The 24,055-nt window shown below is 44.0% G+C and overlaps 1 protein-coding gene and 1 long non-coding RNA gene across 2 annotated transcripts; one reads left to right on the top strand and one right to left on the bottom strand.

Moving 5' to 3' along the window:
• Positions 1 to 168: 168 nt before the first annotated feature.
• EIF3B (eukaryotic translation initiation factor 3 subunit B) lies at positions 169 to 19,085 on the bottom strand. The gene is made up of 19 exons (XM_044433878.1): positions 18,408 to 19,085; positions 13,129 to 13,321; positions 11,732 to 11,851; positions 11,589 to 11,646; positions 10,798 to 10,926; positions 9,883 to 10,040; positions 7,715 to 7,846; positions 7,547 to 7,613; positions 6,735 to 6,781; positions 6,341 to 6,551; positions 5,359 to 5,431; positions 4,660 to 4,782; positions 3,906 to 3,984; positions 3,128 to 3,266; positions 2,443 to 2,568; positions 1,565 to 1,642; positions 1,131 to 1,239; positions 812 to 930; positions 169 to 716 (listed from the first exon to the last, which is right to left on the bottom strand). The coding sequence occupies exons 1-18, from the start codon at positions 19,015 to 19,017 to the stop codon at positions 827 to 829; spliced, it is 2,556 nt and encodes an 851-aa protein (XP_044289813.1). The 5' UTR covers positions 19,018 to 19,085; the 3' UTR covers positions 169 to 716; positions 812 to 826.
• Positions 19,086 to 19,203: 118 nt separating this feature from the next.
• LOC123025283 lies at positions 19,204 to 23,484 on the top strand. Its single transcript, XR_006415093.1, has 3 exons — positions 19,204 to 19,397; positions 20,021 to 20,162; positions 21,181 to 23,484. It is a non-coding gene; the product is annotated as an uncharacterized LOC123025283 (long non-coding RNA).
• Positions 23,485 to 24,055: the final 571 nt, after the last annotated feature.

Below are 24,055 nucleotides of genomic sequence, written 5' to 3'. Positions count from 1 at the left end.
CCCCCCCCCCCCACACACACATCTTCTCTATGTCCAGCACGAAGGCAGCAGGACATGAAGTGGGATGAAGGCAGAATTAATTGGCAGAGAGCAAGAGGGTCTTGCCACGGACAGATGCCAGAGGAACACATTTCAAAATACAAAAGCCTCAGATAACACAAACAAGGATTCTTTGTTAAGCATGTAGGTCTCCTTTATTTCCAATGCTCAACCAGTGGAGAGATCCTGTCACAATCTGAACGGAGGAGGGCAAAGTCCATTGTAATGCAGCTTTAGCAAACTAAAGCACATCACCTGGGGAACTGCTCTCTCGCTGACACCCATCTGTAGAATCTGGACACAGGAACAGTCCTCAGCGAACAGAGGCATTTCAGTCTGCAACAAGACACTGGAAAGTATGCCAAGGTTGCACTTGGAAGGGCAACAGTTCAAGCTTCTCGGTTGGGAGCACTGCTGGAGTGTCAAGTAGCAAATACTGGTGGTAGATTTCTAAAAATTAAACTAAACCCTCTTCCAGTAAAGGAATAAAAATTTAAAAGCAGCGCCTGTCAAATGATCCCACAAAAGGCAGTGGGCACAAGAAGGCACTACGATGTGTCAGAATGAATGGATCCTGTGTATTCACCGTCCAGAAAGAATATGGATTTAAAAAAATTCGAGATGTATAGACCTTCTGAAAATGGAAAAAACCCTTCTCAGTACAAGATATGGTGGTGCTGTAAAAGAAGAAGACACGAGTTACTCACAGCGCTCAGCTTTCAACAAGCTTCTTCCCTCCTCTCACTGGCAACACAAGGCAAAGATACTTTACCAAGGGGCCTTCCTATTACTCTGGCTCTGCAACTGTAATAATTTCTTCATTGATAAAAAATTCAACTGTCTCCTCCTCCCAGTCGTCTACGTTGCTGTCCAACTCATCTGTGTCCACTCCTGGAAAGAGAGAAAAGATGCTGGATGATTTGAAGGCAGGCAAGGAAGTTGAGAAAGTCCTCCAAAATAGAGAAGGGAAGAGAAGGCACCCATCTCTGTGTATTTTTCCTTTTTACTCAAAAGTAAGTCCTACTACAATCAATGCCTCTTTCTTCTCAGGTTAGCACACATGGGATTACCTGCGTGCTTGTACAACTTACCTCCTCGGAGCTCCAACCGCTCGTTCCTTTGTTCCATGTACAACTCCTGGGCCATCTTACGGTATTTCTTGAACTCCTCCATCATTGTTCTCCTTCTATCTACCAGTTCCTGAAGAGAAAAAGAGAGACTGTTATTAATACCTTCCATCTAGAAACTTTCCCATCAATGATTATCTGAAAGCAGCTGCATCTTCCAGGGCTATGAACCTAAACAAACCACTTATGCATCCAGTATTTCCATGGAATCCAGTGAGACTTGCTTCCACAGAATTCGCTATACAGAGTAAAGTCCAAGAGTTCTAAAAGTAGAAATAGGAATCTAAACTCAAACAGAAATACTAGGAGGATTAAAAGCTGACAGGGGTAGGACTATCAACGAGATACTGCCACTGTTCCAAGCAAACTTTCATTCATGCACTAGAAACAAACTTTACCTTTGAGGCTTTAGACTGGCTTAGGCGATCCTTCTGTTCAAATATTTTGGAGTATTTTTTCAGATCTTTCTTGATTTGCTGTAATGAAGAAAAGCAGATAAACCAACATGTCACATTCATCTCTTTCCCAAAAGTTACATTAATTACAGGTGGCTTTCAAATATTCTACACTATTACAGGAATCATTCAAACTTTGAGATGTGTGATTTGCTCAATTTAAATTTTTCAGTGATTGAAGTGGAGTGCACCAGAAATTTTTTTTTTTAAATGAAAAAGCATAGGACTTTGCTAAGCATTTTACCAGCACAGGGCTTGGATTAGATACTGGCATTTGTGCATGATTTGTAATCCTTGCTTCAGTAACCAAGCATCAGAAGAGCAGACAATCAACCACCCTCCCTTTTCCACTGGAAAAGATTCCTCACTGCTTTTATTACCAGTGGCCATGGAAGTGACTGGCAAGGGATTTAGAGGCTGCACAGGGCAGGATCAAACCATATCAAGCTTCTAGTGTAATCAAGGAAGGAACAGTGACTAATTTAGTTCATCATCAGGTTTGAAAGAAACCAAGCTTGGCTTGTGCAGTAAAACTGCAAATTTATGGACATGCAAGCTGCCTCGTGCCCGGTCATCCGCCTGGGCCAGGATTGTCTTCTCTGACTGACAGAGGCCCTTCGGGGTCCCAGGAAGAGGCTTTCCCCATCATTTGCTACCCGACGATTTAAAGCAGGCACGGCGGATATTGAGGGGGTGCTTCAACTCTGCTTCTTCAATGCTATTTCCAAAGTACCAGAGCTATTTCCCCATGACTGAGCCTTACTCTAATGCGAATCTGAAAAAAGCTTCACCAAGCCACACACGGCAAGGAGCTACAACACCTTTATTTGATCCTGTGTGAGTAAAGTGGGCGGCCTGGGTCTCCAAAGCAACTGGCAGAACCGGTCTTTGTTATTCTTCTGGAGAAGGCGACCCTGGAAAGTCCACAGCCAGTAGGCGTTGTCCACCTAGACAGACAGTTTGGTCAGGATTCTCATGCACGATGCCACCTTTGGCAGCAACCCGGCCTAGCAACTCATTTCACAGACTCGGAAAGCTAAAGCACCGCTCCGCCCTGCTGAGGTGAAATGATTTCTGAACGCCAACCATTTTCTTAAGACCACAACATGTATTAAGCGTTACTTATATGTGGCATATATTTAGTATAAAGATCTGAGTTACATTCAAAGAGCCCCCACCTGATTTATTCAACATTTTTCCAGGCTAAACCAACTCTACTGGCACACTGGGGGGCTCACACGTAAAAATGCTCAAGAGAAGCAATGAGCATTAACGTTAATCACGAGGATACTTAAACATCAAAGCTATCCAACTAAAATTAATGCAACCAGACTATGCATATGAGGTAGCAAAAAGTACTGCACCTCCCAGCATTCCCAAGCCAGTGCAGGCGCAGCTGGCTGGGAATTTTGAAATGCTTTTCCCTGCTGAGCTACACTCAGGGTTGTGCTCCGACCCTCTCAAGACTCAGGGTGGAGAGCAAGAACCCAGAGGACCTCCTCGTACCTTGTGGCTCCACCAGGACACAGAGGTCATCACATAGCGGCCTGTTGGGTCCCATTCCACATCTGAGGCTGTGTAGTGCTCAGCAATGTTCATCATGGTGCAGTCAGATGTATCCACAAATGCTAAGGCACCATTCATACTGCGCGGAGAAACAGGCAAGAAGTAAGTAGCACCCCCTGCCTTTTGAAATCCAAGCAGCCTGATCAAGGATTCTTTGAAAGGTGAGTGAGGGGGCAAAGTCTCATCACCATGTTAAAAAGCTGCCTCGGAAAAACTGCCTTTAGGAAATCTTATGCCGTATGGGCAGCGCTTCTATTTTTATAGCGACTTTCTGATCTCTGCGCCTTACGGAGAAATTAAGCTCGACAAAACTGTTTCAAGGAGCAAATGTTCTGCAGCACCTTGCAAACTAACACCACTGAAGGGTCGGAGATGGGTTTTTGCTGCGGCAGCTTAGTGTGGCTACCTCACTGGAGTTTGTCTCAAGCCACACTGGAGAAGTCTGATCAGAATATTTCCACCAAAGCTTGAAATTTAAGCCTCACTGTGCTCCTGGTGAAAGTGACTTAGCTTGAAATTCACCTTGCCTTGAGCTTTTCTAGTGAAAGAAACACAAATACGCACTTTTTGAACTTAGCTTCATCATCCACAATATGCCTGGCTAGCAATTCATTCTACACTGATTATTACAGAGTAGGAAAATACCACAAATACAAATACAAGTACAGTTTTGTTTTGCAACCGAAATGTCCTCAGCTTGCAAAGATGTCATACACACCTCCTGAGACCAGCCAATACCACAAACTGCCCTTGAGGACTCCAGAATATCGTGTTTGCCTGCTGCTTGTCAAAGATTTCTGAAATAAAATGTAAAAACATGAAGCTGACTTAAAAACCTTACTGTCTGACGTTAATGCACTGCAGTAAGAAAGTTAACAAGGCCCTCTTCATGCCTCCATTCATGCTGCTTTCTGACTTTTAAAATGAAGGGCAGAAAGGCAAGCCAACCTTGTTTGTATAATGGGCCTTAGTATCAAACACTCAGAATTTAAAGAGCATTTTTAGACAATATGCAATCGGATTGACTGAGTTCCATGATTTAAGCTTATTTTCACACTTTTCTTTCCAAAGATTCAATGAGAGAACTCGAAGAAACCCTAATGAAGACAAGTCATTATCTTCTAAATGAAGCACTTTAAGAGGCTTTCTCACTGTCAAAGAAACTTTTGAATATGCAGAGGCATTGTCATATCAAAGATTCTGCTATCTTGTGTTTCAGCCATGATGAACCAGAGGGTTTGCAGGTAGTCCTTCAGATATCTTGGGCCCCATAATATTTGGGGCTCTACAGGCAAGGGTTGGCACTTTAAACTGTGCCTGGAAACAAACAGAAAATCACTAGAGATTTTAAAAAGCCAAACAAGTGTGCTCAGTGTTTAGAAATTGTTTTGGCTGTGGCTTCATTTTGCACTTGGGGCTTCCTTTAAGAAGTGTTCAGACAACTCATTTAATTGGCACCAAGCGCCACTTACTAATGAGCTCTATCTTCCCATTGTTCTTCACGTGGTAGAAAGAACAAGAGATCCGTGGGGACTCTCCGTGCAGCACAGCAAACTTGCTTCCATTTGGCTCCCAAGCAAAGGCTATGATGCTTTCTGCAAGAAAAGAAAGACTTTGATCAGCTTGGTGACATTTGCGGGAGAAAATCTATTTGCTATTGGAAATGCTTGTTGGTCCTAGAAACCTGTTTCAAACAACAGATTGATGTTGCCCAGGAAAGTCAAAGGCTTTGTGAAGTGAAACGCTTGCTAATGCATGTGTTCACATCAGACAGGCATAATCTGGGGTGCAGTCTGGAGGCACATGATCAAAAAACAATGCATGTCAGACTGGCACATAACTACACCCTGCATTCCATCGCAGCTGATACAAAATATAATTTGAAAAACACACCACCCAAAGCAATAAAGCTCTCAGATTCAACTACAAAGAACCTAGTATCATCCATCCTTAAATATATGTCCATTTGTAGTAAAAAAAAATCATAATGCTTCCTATAAGAAGCTGAGTTAAGCCTTACTATATTTTGAAGTGTTTCATTTCTGATGCATTTAATTTGCTATAAACACTAACCAAAAATATATGCAGCATCAACGTAATTCATGGGAGGCGATAATAGGTAAAGAAACCTTGCTTTATTATGATGGAAATCTGTGAAATGAACCTTTTACCTTTCATTTCTACCACATCAACTGGAACCTGCTTCTCTTTCATCCGGAAGATTTCGAAGTTGGTCACTACACCCTGGGGGAAAAAATCACTAGCATGTGATCCAACCAGAATAGGATTTCAGAGGAAGAGTATTTAACGTGAAGCTGAACTATTTCTGTTGCTATGTGCATTTTGCGTGTCCAGGGGCCTAGAATTGCACCCCTTGTAAGATGAGCCATTGTTATTTCTGTGCTGCTACTGAAAAAAGGACCAATCAGCAAAGAATTCCAGTGAACTGCACGACAGGTAGGACAACTGTTAAACATACAAGTCGCAGAGGGGGCTGAGAGAGGGCATCTCAACTCCAAGTGATGTGGGGTGTGCAGGGCATGAGCTCTGAAAAATCGCCTGCCCGCAAGAGCCACTTAACATCCAAGGACTGGGGAAATGAGGTGGCCACACAACTCCACTCCCAAATGCCTGAGCATAACGCCAAGTTCTTGCTGGTGGATTGTGTTCACTTTGGGTATCAACCCCTCTAATTGTAATCACAAGTCATAGCCTCTTTGGGAGGTTTTACAGCTACAATTGAGTGATTCATATTTGCAATTAAATAAATGGTAGAAGCTGTGCTTTCTTTAATCTGATCAGTAGTTGTTCCAAAAATGTTTTCATTTCTTTAATGTTGTTTATTGAAAAGGTTTTCTGCAATACAGGAATTGGCCTTCTTTGGAGGACCCTCCACAGTCCACAGAAAAAAACAGAACCTAGATCAAATGTAACAAGTATCAGTTACATCAAGGAGGGAGAAGAGAGCAAGCATGAAGCTCGCACCAGTAGGTGCACAGAGCTCCTATGGATGGATGGCAGCGCCCTTCTGGATGTGATAACCCCGAGGACGCCCAGCAGCAGGAAAAATAGTGTTTCCCAGCTTTGACTCGATGAAAGCTGAGGTGCTCAGATCATCGGGCAACAGCATGGGTATGTTCAAGAGCGAAGTACCTGTGTACCCTTGGGGGTCCTGTCTACTTTCACACACAGATAATCTCCATTCTTTTGCCAGTGTAGCTTGCAGTCCACCACATTGAAGAGATTCCGTACTCTGATCTCCTGCCGGGAGGGCAGCTGCATTAAGGTTACCCTTGCTGGGATATCTTTGTCTTCAGGCACCCAAAAGGCAATTATGTTGCCACCTGGAGACCAGGAAAAATCTCTGAAGGATGAGAAGCAAAAGCAGGATGCAGTGATTTAGTAGTTTTAAGATATGCAAAACACACACAGACATCTATTTCTCAGAGGATAGAAAAGGACAGGGAATGTAATGCTTAGGATGATGTCTCAAGATACCTAAAGGCATCATCTAGTGGACTAAGAGCTACAGGAAAAGCATACTCACTTGATCCCTGAAATTTTCAAGCTTTTCTTATCCAACAGACCCATTGACTAGAAAAAGAAGGTATCAAAATAATTTTGCAAATTGCAAATTAGAACACACTTTAACACAAACGAATAGTTCAAAAATTATAATCTATTTAATATCAAAGGTTGTAAGCTACTTCTTTCTCAAAAGAGCATCCCAAAGGGTTGTGCAAAACAGGTACTAAAGTTTACTGGACACACATAAAAAGGGCAGTCTTCAACAGACATCCACACTTATGGTGGAGTAAGAACTGCCTACATGTACAGCATTAATGGCAAGGGAAGCAGGTTGCCATCTGTCAGCTGTCATCGTTTCTGCTTTAAGTGGCACTGTTGGACGAGGTATAAATACTAAAGCAAAGAACGGGAAACCCAAGAATGCTACAACCTCAATTTGAAAAAGAGCCACATGCTTCAAGGTCAACACTGTGCCTCTTGGATCCCCATTTCCCTTAGATCAGTAACGGTGGTGAATGGGGAGACCTGACGGAGGGGAAATGTAGAGTTTCCCAGGCAATTTCCTCAGCAACGGCAGAAATAGGGCTGAAATGTTTTCAGGGTGGGATCACAAGGGACAATATGTGGGCAAAGGAAGGGCTGAGCACATACATACAGCAGATTCTCCCATAATGCCCCTTTCATAATGCCCCTTTCAAGTTTTTCATGTCTGAAACCCACACTAGCCTAAAGGAACGTGCACTTCCATCCCCATTAGCACACTTTTTGGACACATTTTGGTCCTGAGCTGGCATTTCACAGAAACAGAACATAGGAACAGCACAGACTTACCGGCGTTTCATAGATGCTAAGTGTGTCTGATGTCATTCGAGCAAAGAATTTACCGTCATGACTCCACCTAAGCAAAAAGGGTTTCAAGAAATCAGATTTGTTTTTCTTTAGCATAACTTGTTCTCTGTTTCACTTTAAAGTAATTTTTCCTCCACCACTCCAACCTACTTAAAAATGGGCCAGTGGGCTGAACTTTCACAGTGGAATCCTCGCTTCTTCTGTCCAGTTAGGATATCCCAAATAATGATCGCTTGTGGGTCATCCTGTGTATCCATAAGAGGACTGAACGTCACCAGATACCTTCACAAAGAAACACAACAACAGCGATTCTCTTGTAAAAGGAGTTGTAAAGTTTGTTTAAAGGGATGAGAAATCCGTGGCCTGCCAGATGTTGGACTGCAATTCCCATCAGACCCAACCACACTGACCAATCGTCATGAATGATGGGAGTAGCAGTTTATCTCTATCAGGAGACTCACAGTTTCCCAGAATGAAGCAGATTTTACAACCAAAAGGTAAAGTTTTGTGTTTTACCAGACACAGTTCATTATTTGTACCATACTGAAGCCTGCAGGGGATTGCTTCCAACAGCCAAGATATATTCTTGTTGTCAGCATGACTTAGGGTTTTCTAGACAGACAACACACAACTTGGCCAAGTAACATTAAATTAACAAGACACTGGCCAGCCTCATCACAGCTATTTAAAACCTCTCAGGCAGTGCTCCAAAACATTAGCTCCACGCTGTGCCTTGGAAAGTACACAATGCTGAAAGAGCAAGCGTTAGAGGACAGAGAAATGAACAAATGGCACAGCCCTGGAAAATATCACCTTCTATCCTGTCTTATCCCTTTTCTTTAGAACAGCTGCATTCATAACACACTCATTTTGAGCCAGGAGGCTCCATGAAGAATACTCTTCTGGAGACGCTGCTGACAGCTTCGATCCCTTAACAAACAGAAGTCGTTTCCTTGTCTCTAGCTAAACTAAATGTCTAAAGACTCTACAGAAAAAATAGAGTCTCAGCACAAACTGACACATTCTCACTCAAAGTCACCACAACTGCAGATAGATTCTCAAGCTGGGAGACCAAAGGAACCGAAAGGACAACTGAGGGAGGGGCAGGAGATTAGATGGAGTGGGGAGGAATTAATACAGGTGAACTGTTGCAGGAGCAGCACAATCTAAACTACGGCATTTGGAGGGTTCTGCTTTCAGGCAGGAAAGGTATCAGGAAGCATCTCAAGAACCAGAAATGGGGTGGGGGTGTTCCTAGAAGGCCCAAATGGTTTGCGTTACCTGCAGGACAGAATCACCAGGCAGCCTAATAGCTCGAAACGGAGAGGGGGTGCACGCAAAGGTGGAATAGGGAAGCAAAAGACCTACATATAGTCCTTGCCTGACTGGAAGACAATATGCAGGCAGAGGCAGAAGACCCCCTCCCCTACTGTGATAGAAGCCAAGTTAGATGAGTTTCCTGCAAGCCCAACTCAGAAAGCTGTGGCCCACCAGATACTGCTGGTCTCCCATCAGTCCCAGTCTCCATGACCAACAGACTAGGATAACTGGAGTTGCAACCCAAGGAAGCAGCACAATTCCTAGAAACCTTTACAAGGAGATACACCCACAACCATTTCTGCTCCATTACACAAGAAGTCCCTGTTACCTCCCAAGATATTTCCATTACAAGGAAGAATGACAACAACTTTGCAATTCAGTTTAACATTCCGTGGCCGGGAAACCCTGTCAAGCTGAATGTCTAGGAACTTTGCAATACGCTTCATCCAAATTCAGGGTTCCTCCTCTTTGAAAAAACTGTTCAGACCTGTTTCTCAATGAAAATGGCTCCTCCCAACAGGATTACATACACAACCAACAGATAACAATCAACTTTCCTACCTACAAATTAGTATGTTCAGTGTGAGCACACATGGGCGGGGGGGAGGGGGCTCCTGCCTGAAATACAACAGTGACAACAGAACATGGGCCTTTTCACCAGCAGCACTGCAGTGGGAGAATGCCCTCCCCATGATGGGTCACCCAATACTTTGTCTTCCTGGTGCCAGGAAAAGGCGGTTTATTTACCCATGCTTCTTAGATACAAATGTAACCTTGTTGGCTGCTCTGTACTGCATTCTCCAATCCTGCAGCTTTCCATTTTGCTGTTTTGTTGCTATTTATATTAAAGCACTTTATTATTTCTTGTAAACTACTATGGGAATAAGTCTGAAGGGTGATATAAAATAGCTCTACTAACTCGGTAAACTAGGCATTTAACTGTAGACCACATGTATGTACTCTCTGAAGCACGACTGCCAGGTGTTTTCTCAGAATACCTTTCACAAGGTGAGAAGTCAATGAGTTGCACCCCCTGGTGGCTGAACCTCTGAATCTGCTTGAATTTCTCTCCACCCCACAACGCAATGCCCCTCTGGTGGAATGTAGCCAGGTAGGTACCCTTTGGAGACCAGCGCACATAGGTTTCTGTCCATCGCTGCAGGGGGAAGAATGTACATAGCATGTATTAGTTGGATCACATCACGTTCGAGTCTGTGTGTATAAAATATGTGCTTAGGGAACTCTGCATAGGGCTCAGAAGTCTTAAAGCCCTTGACAGAAGGGCACCCAGATGAAGTTCAGCATGTGGAACTGCCAGCCTTGTCCCAAGCAGGTTATTACAGTTTAATCCACTTTAGGATGCCAAGTGAGCCCCCACAGCCTGCTGACTTGTTACACAGTATCAGCTACGGGGGCCATGCTCCAAGGCACAAAATCACAGACCATGGTATACTGCAGCCTGCCCAGAAGCGTTCTTGATTAATGGGAGGGTATAAATCAAGTAAAAACAATTATTTTCTGATAAAGATAATCCAGAAACTGAAGTGGAGCTCCTTTTCACACACAGCAATGTATGTAATACTCATCCTTGTCCCACAAAAGAAAGCTGAGTCCCTTACTCTGGTGGGTAAACAAGGCCTAACTTTAACCAATCTCTCAGCATATGCAAACCCTCTTTGTGGCACATGGCATTCTGAAGTTCTGCATCCCCTGAATATGTGAGCTTGAGGCACACTGCCACTGACAGAAAGTTTCCTGATGTCATATATGGATGCACTCCGAACAGCTACATTCCTTGAACCATATGGCAGCAAAATGCATCGCCAAGCACGTTGCGTATTTTTATTTCTTCTTTAAACCATCAGTGAACTCAAACTATTATCAGCACGGAGAAATTTCCCACAGGCACTCACAGCTCTCTCCTCAATTGTGACAGGATCCTTAACATCATTCCAGTAAATAGTGGTCCTATCTCCAGATTCAAATATCACACTGTACTGATCTCTGCAATCTGCATCTTCCAACCAGTAGCGCAAATTCCCCTAGAAAAGTGAACAAAATGCAGAATGAGAATGTAGTTATGGAACAAAGACAATTCTGCTAGATAGTAACCTTTCTCCCTTCCATATTATCCATATCTCCGTCCAGAGCCAAACATATGTAAGAATCACTGCTGGGTTTGCCCAGTGAATTTTTGAAATCTGGGGAAAGCCGAATTTCACACCTGAAAGTGCAGAAAAATGCTTGAGTGGCCAAACTCTCCAGAATTTATTAGTGAATACCATGATTCACCAAATTCACTTGTGTTTGTTGATGTACACATTTTAGGTATTCACCATGACATGGATGCATTATATATCTGAATTCTTTACAACACTTGCAAGAGTTTTGCATTCTTATAAGCTTCAATGCTATGTATTCTTTAGCATCTTGCTGTTATATTTATAAATGTCTTGGCAACTCCCTTAAAAAAGGAGAAAAAACCAGGCAGCTCGAATTCTAGCAAATACCTTCAGGCCCTGCCCAGCCTGCCATTCACATCACTCCAAGCTTTTCCCATGGCAATACCTCCGTAACACTAGGACTTCGCAGCGCACTAAGAGAGGACGCTAGGGCATCACCTCCCCCTGTGCCGCTACAAGTCTGTATTGTGTGGGAGGAGGCCTTTAATGAACATGTTTCATACATGCATTTGAACACTCACCAAGTCTTTAAATGGCTGCTTTTCTGGAATTTCCCACTCATCACTGATTGTCATGTATCTGAAACAGCGATTATGTTGGTTATACATTTTTAAAACTTGCACACTTCTCTTTCAGGGAAATATGTGCCCGTAACTGTACTCACTTGTCAAAGTCAGTGAAAAGGTTGACCCTGAAAGTGTGCTGCTTGTCCAGCTTGTAACCATCTGCACTTTTTATGGCATCCAAAGCATGAGTTGGAGAACTGTACTCGAGGAAAATATACCTGTAGTACAATGCAATGGGCTGATTAGCTGGTGGCACCGCCATTGGGTATCATATTGTCCAAAGAGGTAATGTATTCAGTGACAGTACACATGCTCTGAACTGCGCAAAATCTACTTCAGCTGGATATTGTTTAATATAATGTAACAGCCCAGGCAGCTTCCAGCCTTGTTTATATAGCTGAGCAAATGCCATGGGACACTGTGCAGCAGGCAGGAGTTGGGTCTGCAACTGGCAAGGCTCTTGGTGAGTAGCCTCCCTCCCTCACAAGCTGCAAGTGCCATTTCAAGAGCAGGAACAAGGCATACTTTCCAGTCTGCATTGTATCAGAGAACAATGGCAACAGCTAAGAAGCAACAGAGTGCACATGCTTGCCGCACATGCATGTAATGTGTCATCAGTGCAAGAGACTAGACATGTAAAGGAAAACGCATGGGACAAATGGGAGACCTGTCCGAGAAAGATAAAACGGACACAAGTTTTAGCTGGCATTTCAGCATGTCACAGATGGGAAGGAAGAGGAAGCAAATTCTACTGATGCTGGTCATGATGGGGCCAGCCTGATTTTTCACCTGCTGGTAGTTCCCTGAAAATAGGTATTTACTATTTTTGTGCATCAGATAACTCACTCTTTCTAATAGCCCCAGCTGCAAAGAATATCTATCTATGTGTAGTTATCATGTGCATTTGATAGAATCTGTGAAGGTCTGCAATTTATGCCACGTGCATTTTTCATTTTTAGTCCCATTTGCCAAGAGAAACTCATGGTTTCCTCATCCTTACAACACAAGTCTTGACATCTTCAGTTGCCAGTGTGAGAGCTCTGCTTGGTGCGATAAATAACCAGGCTTCTTCCCAAATTTGACACCAGAGATTAACTGGGAAAAGGGACAGCAGGCAGGAATCCCCACTCCCTCCACAGTGCCTAGTTGCTTGGATGCACCACACCTTGCCTCTGAGGGCCCAAGGCATCGCTTTACCCAAGCGTTTTCCCACAGGACAGGCTGCCAGAGAGCTTCCTTGGTCACTGCTAGTTAGTGATTCCTTGAGTACCTCTATCCAGATCACCAAAGCCAGCTGCCATTCCAGCAGAGAGGGCTGGCATCGGATAGGTTTGCCCATGCCAGCACCATTGGCACTGTTCTCACCTGTATCTTCCCACTGGAAAGACTGTGAAGTGCGGAGTTTTATTGCAAGGTGGAAGAACCTGGCAATCACCTTTTCTTGCATGCCTAACAATGACAGTCAAAAATTACAGACCTATGCCTATGCACTCACCCTTTAGTCTGTCCATCAGATTCTGGGTAATATTCATTGGTGATCTTTCCAAATTTTGAGAAAATCTTGTTGATAACATTCTTCAGTTTTTCAAGACGATCTGGTCCAACCTGCGGAACATTATCCACCACAATCACTGAATCAATTCCATCTGCTTCCTGTGGACGCTCTTGCAAAATATCTTCAAGTAATTCTGTGGAGAGTAAGGTAAGGAGAAATTGAATATACAGTGCTGAAGTAGGGAGACAGCCACATCACACAACTGTACTGAAAAGATAAAATCTACTAACAGTGTTAGTTTGGATTGACTATCTGCTGGCAGGAAAAAAGCATTGGATTAAATTCCTATGGTAATATAAAGAAAACTAATTTATACCTTTAGCCTACAATCAATACTGAGCATATTAATTTAATATAAAGGTTAGTAAATTTAATATACACGTTTCTAAATAATGTCCCCTAGCTCGCAACATAACTGGCTCGCAATCATTGCCCCTATGCACACTAAAAATTATTTAGAATAGCTGTGCACTTCCCTCACATTTACAATCCAGTGGTAGTTCCCTTTAGATAAACCACCAAGGAGCAAGCAATTCTGTTTAGCACGGCGCCTACCTGCCTTTCCTTTAGGCCTGTTCCAACCCTTTAAAGCCAAAAATGGACGCTACCATACTGCTCAGATGCTCTATCTTTCACTGTTTGCCTTACAATGTCAGCTCTCTACCTTCTGATAAAAGACCAATGGAGCCTAAGGACAGCACTACAGGGTTTGCCACTACGCTGTGTACCACTACAAAAATACCTTTAAAAATCATTCAGGCACATCAACTGAACTGAACCGAACACATCGAATACTGTAGCATCATTATAATTAGAACAAACAGCAGAGTCAAACCCTTTAATTATGGCAGCTTAACCAGTTTTCCTTGCTTTCAAAGAGGTATTTAGTTTAATTACGTATCAAATTGAGACAACTCTTGCATCCACTCATTCAGTAGTGGGCAGAAGTTTGCTATCCAGATGTTTTACACTTCAGTGCTAAGAACCCCATGCCAGCATGGGCAATGGCTAGGAATGCCAGGAACTTAAGTCCAAACATGTGTTATTTTCTGCCAGTCCAGTAGTCTAGTTCTCTAAGTTCACTTACTCCATCTATAATATTCTCCTTTTGGGTGACAGCAAAAAAATAATTATCAAGCCTGGTTCTCTTGATATCTCCCTACAATGTGGATTACTGTATGTACAAAAAGCCAACAAAATATTCTACCATGCTGATTTATACAATAATGGCTTTAAACTAGGTATCATTAATACGGTTTATTGCTGTACTTCATATCCATTCAATACTATAAGTGTCCAGTTTAAAACTGCATTTGGACATCCACCTTTTGCATTCATATTAGCTGAAAAATGATGCCATGAAGCATACAGCTGCATTTCAGAAAGCACAAACAACTGAGCTCAAATTAGCAGTCTCTCAGCATCCTCTGAGTAACCAAATTCCAGAACACACATGGCAGCCAAATATATTAAAGATATTTCTTATCCAGAGATATAAAGGAACATGGTCAAATGAGAGGCTTCCAATCTATTATACCATAATACACCAGTTAGAAAGAGAGGTGGGCGGAACATGTATTCTATCATAAACTGGGGATACCTATAGGGTTGCTTTAGTCACTTCGAAACTACAAGATGACAATGTTCCTGCAGTCATATACCTCTGAAGTATCTGAATCAAAAATAGGCATCATTTTCTTTAAAGCATAATTTAAAAAAGGGAACATTTTCAAATTAAGAAAATCAAAGGCCTCACAAAGTGCAAACAGACACAGCAACGTATTCTATGAGGCACAGGAAAGGACTAATTTTTAATTAGTATCATGGAAGTTTCCTTCTTTGGAATAACTGTGATCAGGTAAGCAGGTACTTATCCTACCCCTAATATAGCAACTCTACTACCCTAGCAAAACCACCCATGAGTCACACATAGTTACAACCTATGGTTTAAGCAACCCATGTTTCACAACCTAAAAAGCCATGGGTTTTCTTCATTAGTTGTGTATGGTTAACAGTACATATATCCACATTACTACGTACCAACCCACAATTTAACAAAGTATAGTTAATTAAACAGTGGTTTATTGTTATGTGTGAAGCAGGTGATAATGATGGGCCAGAAAAAGTAGGTTTTTATTTAAGCACATGCCGGGTGCTCACAGGGAACTAAAATACCATGCAGTAAGTGCACAGAAACTAGCAGAAACATCCATTTCTGGAATGGGGCAGATCAGCTTAACTCAAGGAGAAAGGGCTAGTTCCTGTTGCACTAGCAGTTGTGTCCACGTGTGCAAGAGCTAGCAGAAGCACAGCAGTACTGTATGATGCCCCAGGCCTGGTAAGGGTTAAAAGGATTTCTGAATTCCCTGTCTTCATGCCCTGATTTAGTGTGTGAACCATGTGCATGTGTGAAGGCAGGAACCAACAGGAACCTTTAAAATTGTCAGTCTGTAAATCTAAGTTGGGCTTTCAGAGAATTATGGAGTATAAACTAAGGCTCTGTATACCTGTATATTACCCTTAAATTCAGTAACAATTTTTCCCTGAAAGAACTTCTCTGAATGAGCAACAAAGCACACTTCAAGTACCACTCTGACCCTAGTAGGGTTAACCTTACAAGTAGGAGCTCCCCGACTTCCAATCTTTGATTCACACATATGATACCGGCTCGGGAAGTTAAAACTATGATCCAGGTGGACAAGTTAATATTGGATACAGATCTCTTGTCAGTCTGTGAACTATTTCAACAGATAGTGATTTAAATCATGCTCTTGTATTATAACAAGATGTTTTATTGAGAGCCAGTGTGGTGTCGTGGTTAAGAGCATGGGACTGGGACTCAGGCGATCCAGGTTCGAGTCCCCGCTCAGCCATGGAGCCAACTGGGTGACTTTGGGCCAGTCACAGACTCTCAGCCCAACCTGCCTCACAGGGTTGTTGTTGTGGGGATAAGATGGAGGAGGAGAATGATGTAAGCTGCCTTGAGCCCTTTGTAGGAAAAAGGCAGGACATAAATTGAAAAATAAATAAATAAAAACTTCTATGGTTTAAAAATGTAGATGTTTTGGGAGGGTGTGTACTGAACCGCCTATAAATGGATAACATATGCATTTAAGCCAAAAACTAAGCCAACGTATCTTCATAATTGTTAATGTGTTCACAGTGACATAACCTGTGCTCACCATCACAAAATACTTACAAGATGGATCCTTCTTCTATCTTTTATATTTGGATTTATCACTGCAGCCATTATAATTACCCAGATATCAAAATTTACCATTTGAGTGAACTCAACTGATGATACTCAGACACAAAATTAGAAGCAATTGTTTTTTCTAAGCAAGGTCTAGATAACTGGGTTTCTTTTGTTCTCCCCTGAATAACTCAAAGTGGTCAAGTAATCATCAATCATCATTTTAGGACTTCTACATCCAAGCATTTAAGTCTCATTACAGCAACAGTAGTGCTCTTTGCTTATTCTCTCTCAGGCTTCACTCTTATGCTTTCAGCCTTACTATCTGGTGAGACAGAGAGATGTATGCAGAAAAAGAAAAAAGCAGCTCTCTCTCACCCCTGTGTATGTTCATGAAACATGCTACTAGCATCATTATCGTGGTGATTATTAACTCCAATAATAATACTTATTGATTTCACTGAAACAATATGTAACCAACAGCAGCATATTGCTTTTCCTCTACCCTGCCTCCACTTCACTGCTTCTTATAGCAAAGTTTATGTTGAGTATCAGGACAAGGACTTGCCCTCTTGGAGTCTGTAAGGCACCAGGTACTCTGACAGCATTATAGAAATAACTGAAATCTACCCTTTCTGGTTTATTAAATTATGTCATATATCATATACACTAGCAAAACCTTTTAAACACTCAATGACAACAAAAGTATGATCAGGTTTTTAAAAAGTCACTTTCCTTCTTCTCTGTCAGGCTAGAAAACTTAGGTAAAAGGATTGTAAAGCTAGACTAAGAGCCTGTGGTGGGGGTTTTTTTTGGGGGGGGAGTAGAATCAATATGTGATAGATGACCAATGAAGGTATAACTTTACCTGGTGGGAAAGCAAGTTCTGTGAAACTGCAATAAAAAGACAAATGTATGGAGAAATAGTCATCTATATTTATATTGGTCGTGCATTTACCCACTCGCCTGTTCATCACTGACACCCAAGAATTCCATACAGGCAAGTTCATAAGATTGCCTTCCAGTGAATTAGCAGGCCTGAAAAAGGAGGTCCAGAGAACTTCTTTCTCTGGAAACTAGGAAAGAAGCAACACAAGACAACACAAGACTGCTTCTTTGTCAACTGCTACCCACAAAACATTTTATGTAGCTGCCTTTTACTCATAAACTCCCTTCATAAGGATAAAACAAAAACAAAAACAGGCTCATAAAATTTTGTCTAGGCTAGTAACTGAATGGCTTAGTAACATGGCTGCTTTAGATGGAACCTCACAAAGGCAGTGCAAATCTCAATGACAACTATCAGGAATGAAATTCACCTCTGCACTCTGGCACCATTGGAGGCTTATGTCCAACTGCTACTGGAGACACAATGCTGGATCAGAGAGGCCTTCTGCCTCCTCCTGCAAGGCTAGTCCTACAATTTTGTTGGTCTACAGAAGCTCCCTATTCAAGGCAATATGCTAGTGAATACCCCAAACACAGCTAACCACCACTGAAAGTAGGATGCTGCACCCGAGGTAGGCAAACAGGTGTTGTCGAAACAGCTCCCATAAGCCACAGCCAGCATGGGTAAGTCTAGTGGTGACAGGTGTAGATGCTCACCCTCATACAGAAGGCGAGGGTTGCTTATCATCCCTGGGTCAGACTACATGCCAGTTTAAACAGGAAAAGGGGCTGCAACTCCCAGGCTGGAGCATATTGGTAGGTGCAATCTTTTCTCCTGTCTAAAGTCGCTCAGGATTGCTTCCACCAATGCCTTTAAGGCAGCAGCTCCGCGGGATGTTTCATCACACTGTATTGCAGGGTTTCAGCTTCTGCCAGGCATTCAGAGGGGCCCGACGACGGGGCGGAGCAGCGCTGTCCCAGCGAGCGGCGGAACGAGCGGCCCGCGCGGCCGGGCTCTTCTGATGGCCTCGCACCCCCCGCGCTGCCCTTCCGTCACTCTCCTCCCCGCCCCGCCGGCGCTCTCCAGCAACACGTGTCGCCCCGGAAGGGGGGCCGGGCCGGGCCCCGCGCCACCCACCGTCCTCGTCGATGTCGTCCACGAAGTCCTCGGGGTCGCTGAAGGAGATCTCTTCCTCCGGCACCGCGTCCTCGGGCGTCGGCTGCTGCTGCTGCTGCTGCGGGGGCGACTTCTCGCCCGCGTCCGCCTCCTCCCGCTCGCTCCCCGCAGACTCCCCCTGCTCCTCCTCAAGCCTCTCCGCGGGGCTCCCCGGCTCCTCCGCGGCGGCGGCGGCGACGGGAGACCCCTCCCGGGCGGGAGGCTCCTCCGCGGCGGGCGCGGCGACCGGGGGCGGCGGCGGCGAAGGCGGCGGCGAAGGCGGCTCCTCCTGCTGAGGAGAGGGCGGCTTCGTCACGGCGGCGAGCGGCGGCGGCGAAGGCGGCGGCTGCTCTTCGGGCTCCTCGGCCGCCGCCGCCGCCTCGCCGCTGTCGGCGTCCTTCTTCCCGCCGCCGTCTTTCTCGGGCTCCTGGGGGGGCTCCGGCTCGGCCTGCTTTCCCTCAGGCTCCTCCGCGGAAGGCCCATCCGGCTGGTCGGCCTCCGAGTCCTCGCCGCCGCCGCCTCCGGACTTCTCCGCTTCGGCCCCGGCGGCGCTGTCCGCGGCCGCCGCCAGGCTCTCCTCGGTCTCCTGCATGGGAAACGGGCGTCGAGGGGCTGCGCGGCCTTCCCGCTCGCCTCACACACGCGCACGGAGGGACGCTCGGCCTGGAGGGAGGGGGAGGGGAAAAGGGCGCACGCGCGCACGGGCAGGCTCCCTATTGCCGGCCATGTGCGCGAGAGGCCACGGGAAGCCTCGCGAGGCTGGCGGAAACCAAACCTGGCGGGGGGGAGGAATCAATTCCCTTTCTTCCCCTAAAAAAGAACGATGGTTTGAGTTCGTTCTCCTCAACTGCCCGAATGCATACATGGAGCAATTATAGTGGTAGAAATTGAAAGGAAATCGTAGAGGAAGGCTGGATTGCCTCCACCCCTTTAACGAGAGCAAAATGGAATCGTCTACTCGTAAACTGTACAGTAAGCTTGGATTATACCAATGTTATCGGAAAGGGGAGATATCCTAAACTAGAACCTTATAGGGAATTGCATAGGACTAGCGATATATTTCGTCATCTTTATTTTTCTTGCACTTTCTCTGCGATTAGTTTATTTCAATGCGACAGTTTCAGTCTATAAGCGTCCCCTTTAACGAACTTATGTGGGCTAGTCCAACATGGAGGCGTACTTCCGGAAACCGCCCTTAGATGGTGCTCGGATCAGTCATCTCAGGGTCTGAAAGGGGGAGAATAGTTATGGTATTTATTTAGCGTGCTTTTTAATAAACAATATCAACTTTTAGATTTTTTATTTCAGTGTCTGAATACATATTTATTTAAACGCATACACACACACCTAGTGGAAAAGAAAAGGTAATCCTAGGATTACCTGACTGTAGGTCCCCCGTTCAAAATGGCCAAAATAGAATCGTCCAGCGGTACGGCTTAACACCAACATGGACTATAGTAACGTTATCAGAGGGGAGAGGATCCAAACGCATCTCTTGCACACATACATTACAGCAAGTGTAATAATAAAAATAGGCAAAGTTTGTCTAAACATCACGAAATATTTTATCGAAATATACTGTTGATTCCTTTCAGGAAACACCTGGTTTATGTCACCATCAAGGAATGGTATAACCCACCGAGCACCGCTACATCAGCGTTGTACTGCTCACGTGATCCTCTGCAAAAAAAAAAAAAAAAAAGTGGAAGGGGAGTGTCCGTGATTCGAGGACGGAAGGTGAGTGGATGACGTCATCCTCACAGCTGAAAGTAGTTTCATTAGGGCAAGCCTATACGGAGTAAATTGCTCTGGGTAGCATGCATGGGATTATTGCCTGCATTTAAAAAAAACAGCTGTGTCGCCTTAAAGAGTGTTCATGACAGTTTAGGCCAGAATAAATGTGCAAGTCTTTCAGCTTCTACCAAGTTCTGTAGGCACAATCTTTATTTATTTATTTATTTTATTTAAAACATTTCTATGCCACCCCCATTGCAACAAAGCCTCTGGGCGGCTCACAACATCATTAAAACATATAAATAACAATTTATATAATTAAAGATTAAAAAGCCCGGTAACATCTTGGCTTAAAAATGTAAAATCCTATAAATACATACTAAGTTAAGAATTAAAATAAGTTTTAAATAAAAAGGTCTTAGCCTGGTGCCAAAAGACAAATAACGATGGTGCCAGGTGGACCTCTCTGGGGAGCACATTCCATAGGTGGGGCACCACTGCAGAGAAGGCCCTCCTCCGGGTACTCACCCTCCTAATATTCACGGAGGGTTCCCGGAGAAGGGCATCTGTTGCCGATCTCAAGGGGTGGGAGGGCATATCTTATGCAGATTTAGTCAGATTTGGAGAATTTTTCTGTCTCCAGAGGTGCAAGATTGCATCTTTAAGGACTTGTCGTTTATTTCTGCTTTGTTAACTGCAGCCTCATTATTCATCTTCCTAAACACCCTAATCTGTGTATCAGAAATATGCTCAATAAAATACCAACACTGCTACAAATATCAAAACAGTTTTTAAAAACTGCTAAATAAGCCTTTAAAGTGCCATCTTATGCATATGTTGATATAGCTGGCTGGGACATGCTGGCGTGGTGAGCCTTTTTTCCCCTTCCTAATCATGCACAGGGTTGCATTTTTAGACCTTACATTGCCACAAGACTTACACAACTAGCATAGCTGCCCCTTTAGAAAGAAATAAAGTTTACCGCTGTCGCGTGTGTTAACATCATTTTAAACTTTCTAAGGTTTTGCTTCAAATGGCTTGCTTTATGGTGACGGGAGGAACAGAAAGCCCCCGAGGTCTCCTGCCCTTGACGGTCCCGTTGAGCCGTCCTTGTGGACTGTGTGCTTCCTTCTCCCCCGGAGGAGGAGGCCTAGCGCCTGTCCTGCTGGAGGGATCCTGTGGAGCCGGCTCGCTGCCTCGTGCAAGGCGTGCAGGACTGGATGAAGCTGGGATCGGATCCAGCATGGCTTTTCATGTGTTCTAGCTCTTGCAAACTCACGGTGGTGGCCTCCTTTAGGGACTCAATCTGTCTGACGGCTGGTGTTCCTCGTCTTTTTTGGCCCTTTATGCCCCTAGCATGATTGTTACCCCCACTGAGCCTTGCCTTCTCACGAGGTGTGCAAAGTTGGACAGCTTCAGTTCCTCATTGTTGCTTCCAGGGCATGTCCTGGCCTGATTTGATCTGGAGTCCACTTGTTCATCTTTCTATCAGTATCCACAAAGCTCTTCCTGGCACCCGGATCACACCCCTTGTCTTCTCATCGGTTTCCTTCACTGTCCAGCATTCACACCCAGACAGGATGATGGGGAACACAATATTGTGGACAATCTTGGCCTCAGGCTCCAGTAAAAGAGGGCCATCAAGGATGCTTATCCCTGGCAGTCTGCGCAAGCAGTCAAGCGGCTCTGCCTGCGTTCTATGGGAGAGGATCAGGATTAGCGGATGGTTTAGGTGCCTTCCAGACTTTGGGACTACTAGAAGCTTCAGCCAGCAAGACCAATGGCCAAGCATTCCGGGAACTGTATTCCCTGGCATTCTGGAACTTTGAAACTCTCTCAGCAAAGTGCTTTATAAACCACAACATTATTCAGACTCCGCTGAGAATCTGGTAGCAATTCTATATTTTAGAAATCAGGAGGGGGCAGAAAGTAGATCTGCAAATGTCTGTGACATCTGCTCCCAGAAGCCCTTGTGATTCAGGGACTACTAAGTCATGCACATGTCCAATGTTTTACAGTAAGTTTATTAGCATGCCAGAGAAAATTGATCCAGCCAATATTGATCTTTGTCGTGGTCATTCAGAGATAACATTCTTTCTAATAGGGCTGGAGGAGTTAATTATCAACCTTCTGCATACCTGGGCAATGTTTTTCAGTAATTTTAAAAATTAGATCTAAGATGCTTGCAAATACTGGTCCTCGATTCTGCCCATTTAACGTTTCCGATGTTACCCTGTCTGGCTGCCCATCACCCCACAAACTAGGAGGACGATGGGCATCCTATTAAAGGAAGAAGGGCACATGGAGGCTGAGGTTGTCTTGGCGTTCCTTCATCCCACAAAAGATAGTGGAAGAATCAAAACGAGGATTTGCCCCCAAACATCCATTCTTTCCAACTCATGCAAAGTTTCTTCTGTCAGCAGTACAGGTGAAGGACAGGGCAGGAAGGAATATGATGAATGAATTCCCTACTTCTGGGCTTGCTGGACTAGTAGTCCGGCCAAAGTGGCTAAAGATGTTGAAACAAAAACGTTTGGGTGCAGTCCTGTGTTTATTATTATTATGCAGACGAAGCCCATCAGATCCCAGAGTTCCCAGTCCAAACATGCATGCCCAGGCCATTGGTCTATATAAGCGTATTACTTATTTTTATATGGGGGGGGTGTCTGTGTTCCATATGCAGATGTTCTGGGTAACAAAGGCTATGCATGTTCTATGCTTCTTTATCTGGTATTTATTGTATTTTAATGCTACTCTCCCTTTGAATTAATCTGAATTGTGGCTGCCATGGGGGTTTTATTGCGAGGTTTTTATTGTGTGCTACTATTGTTATTGTATTGCTTCATATTTATGTAGATTTAATCGTACTGTTTTATTGCATATGTTGATATTATGTTTCGTTAACTGCCCAGAGAGCCATATTGCCACGCCATAAGTGAGGTTTCTTGTGGCAGCTGCTGCCTGTGGGAAGCGTGGAATAAGATGGTGATGCCACATTTCTTCAGCACTAGAAAAGTAAAAGGGAAGGGTTGGAGGGTACATGTGCTGGATGCAGAAGGGCTAGGAAGAGCCAGCTGAAATTCTACAGAGCTGCTTGGCAGGTGGGCCAATAACTGAACTTGGTTAAAAGCATCTTCCTGCACGTATTCCCAGCTGACCTTCTTTACGGCCAATGAAATTTCTACAAAAATGTGCAAGCTTTCAAATTCTTCAGAACACTTCATCAGGCTGTGTATCATCTAGCCTGATGAAATGTTATGTAAACTCACACGTTTACATAATTTTATGGATTTTTTGGTTGGCTTTAATAAAGGGATTGCTTCAGCGTGGCTGTTGGTTTTCTTCTCCAGGCAATGCATATGGAGCTTTAGAAAAAATAAAGTAAAAATGACAACCATGTTATAGTGTGAATTTCAAGAGTAGAAGAGCGGACAAAAATGTGGAGTGAGATAAGGGAAGTTAATGAGGAATGACACAGCCATCAGTTCTCTGCTTATCTTCCCTTGCCACTCCGTTTCATTAGTTTGCCAGCCCGCCTATGGAGAAGTAATTTTCTAGTGGAGAATGATGACATGACACCTAAAGATTCTTATTTTTATCAGCTTATCAGATCTAATGATACAACACAGTATTTATTCCAGATTGCTTGAGCATCCCCTGGATATACAGTACATTTTAAAAAGATTGGATGGCAACACACAGGAGTAAACCCAGCAAGGCACGTCTGCCAGTTTACACATCACACCAAAGCCTCAAGACATGAAGTCTGAAAGGCAGCAAAGACAAGAAGCATGCTTGAAAGTCAACGTGGTCTTTAGGGAGGTGGGGAATTCTGATGGTGCAATTTATTTCTTTAAAGCATTTTCATCTTACTCCTCGGCCAAGAGGAAGGAAGG

This window comes from Varanus komodoensis, unplaced genomic scaffold (assembly GCF_004798865.1).
Source record: "Varanus komodoensis strain SLA01 unplaced genomic scaffold, ASM479886v1 scaffold26, whole genome shotgun sequence".
Classification (NCBI taxonomy): Eukaryota; Metazoa; Chordata; class Lepidosauria; order Squamata; family Varanidae; genus Varanus; species Varanus komodoensis.
The sequence above is the reverse complement of the archived record's forward strand: the minus strand, read 5'-3'. Positions and strand labels throughout refer to the sequence as shown.

Bases quoted from the DNA above. Each gene is read 5' to 3' on its own strand.
- EIF3B (XM_044433878.1), bottom strand. From the start codon at position 19,017: ATGCAGGAGACCGAGGAGAGCCTGGCGGCGGCCGCGGACAGCGCCGCC. The intron at 3,985-4,659 runs GTAAGTGGCGCT...ATTTTATTTCAG, and splicing joins TGGGAAGATAGAGCTCATTA to AAATCTTTGACAAGCAGCAG. The intron at 931-1,130 runs GTAAGTTGTACA...CTCTCTTTCCAG, and splicing joins GCGGTTGGAGCTCCGAGGAG to GAGTGGACACAGATGAGTTG.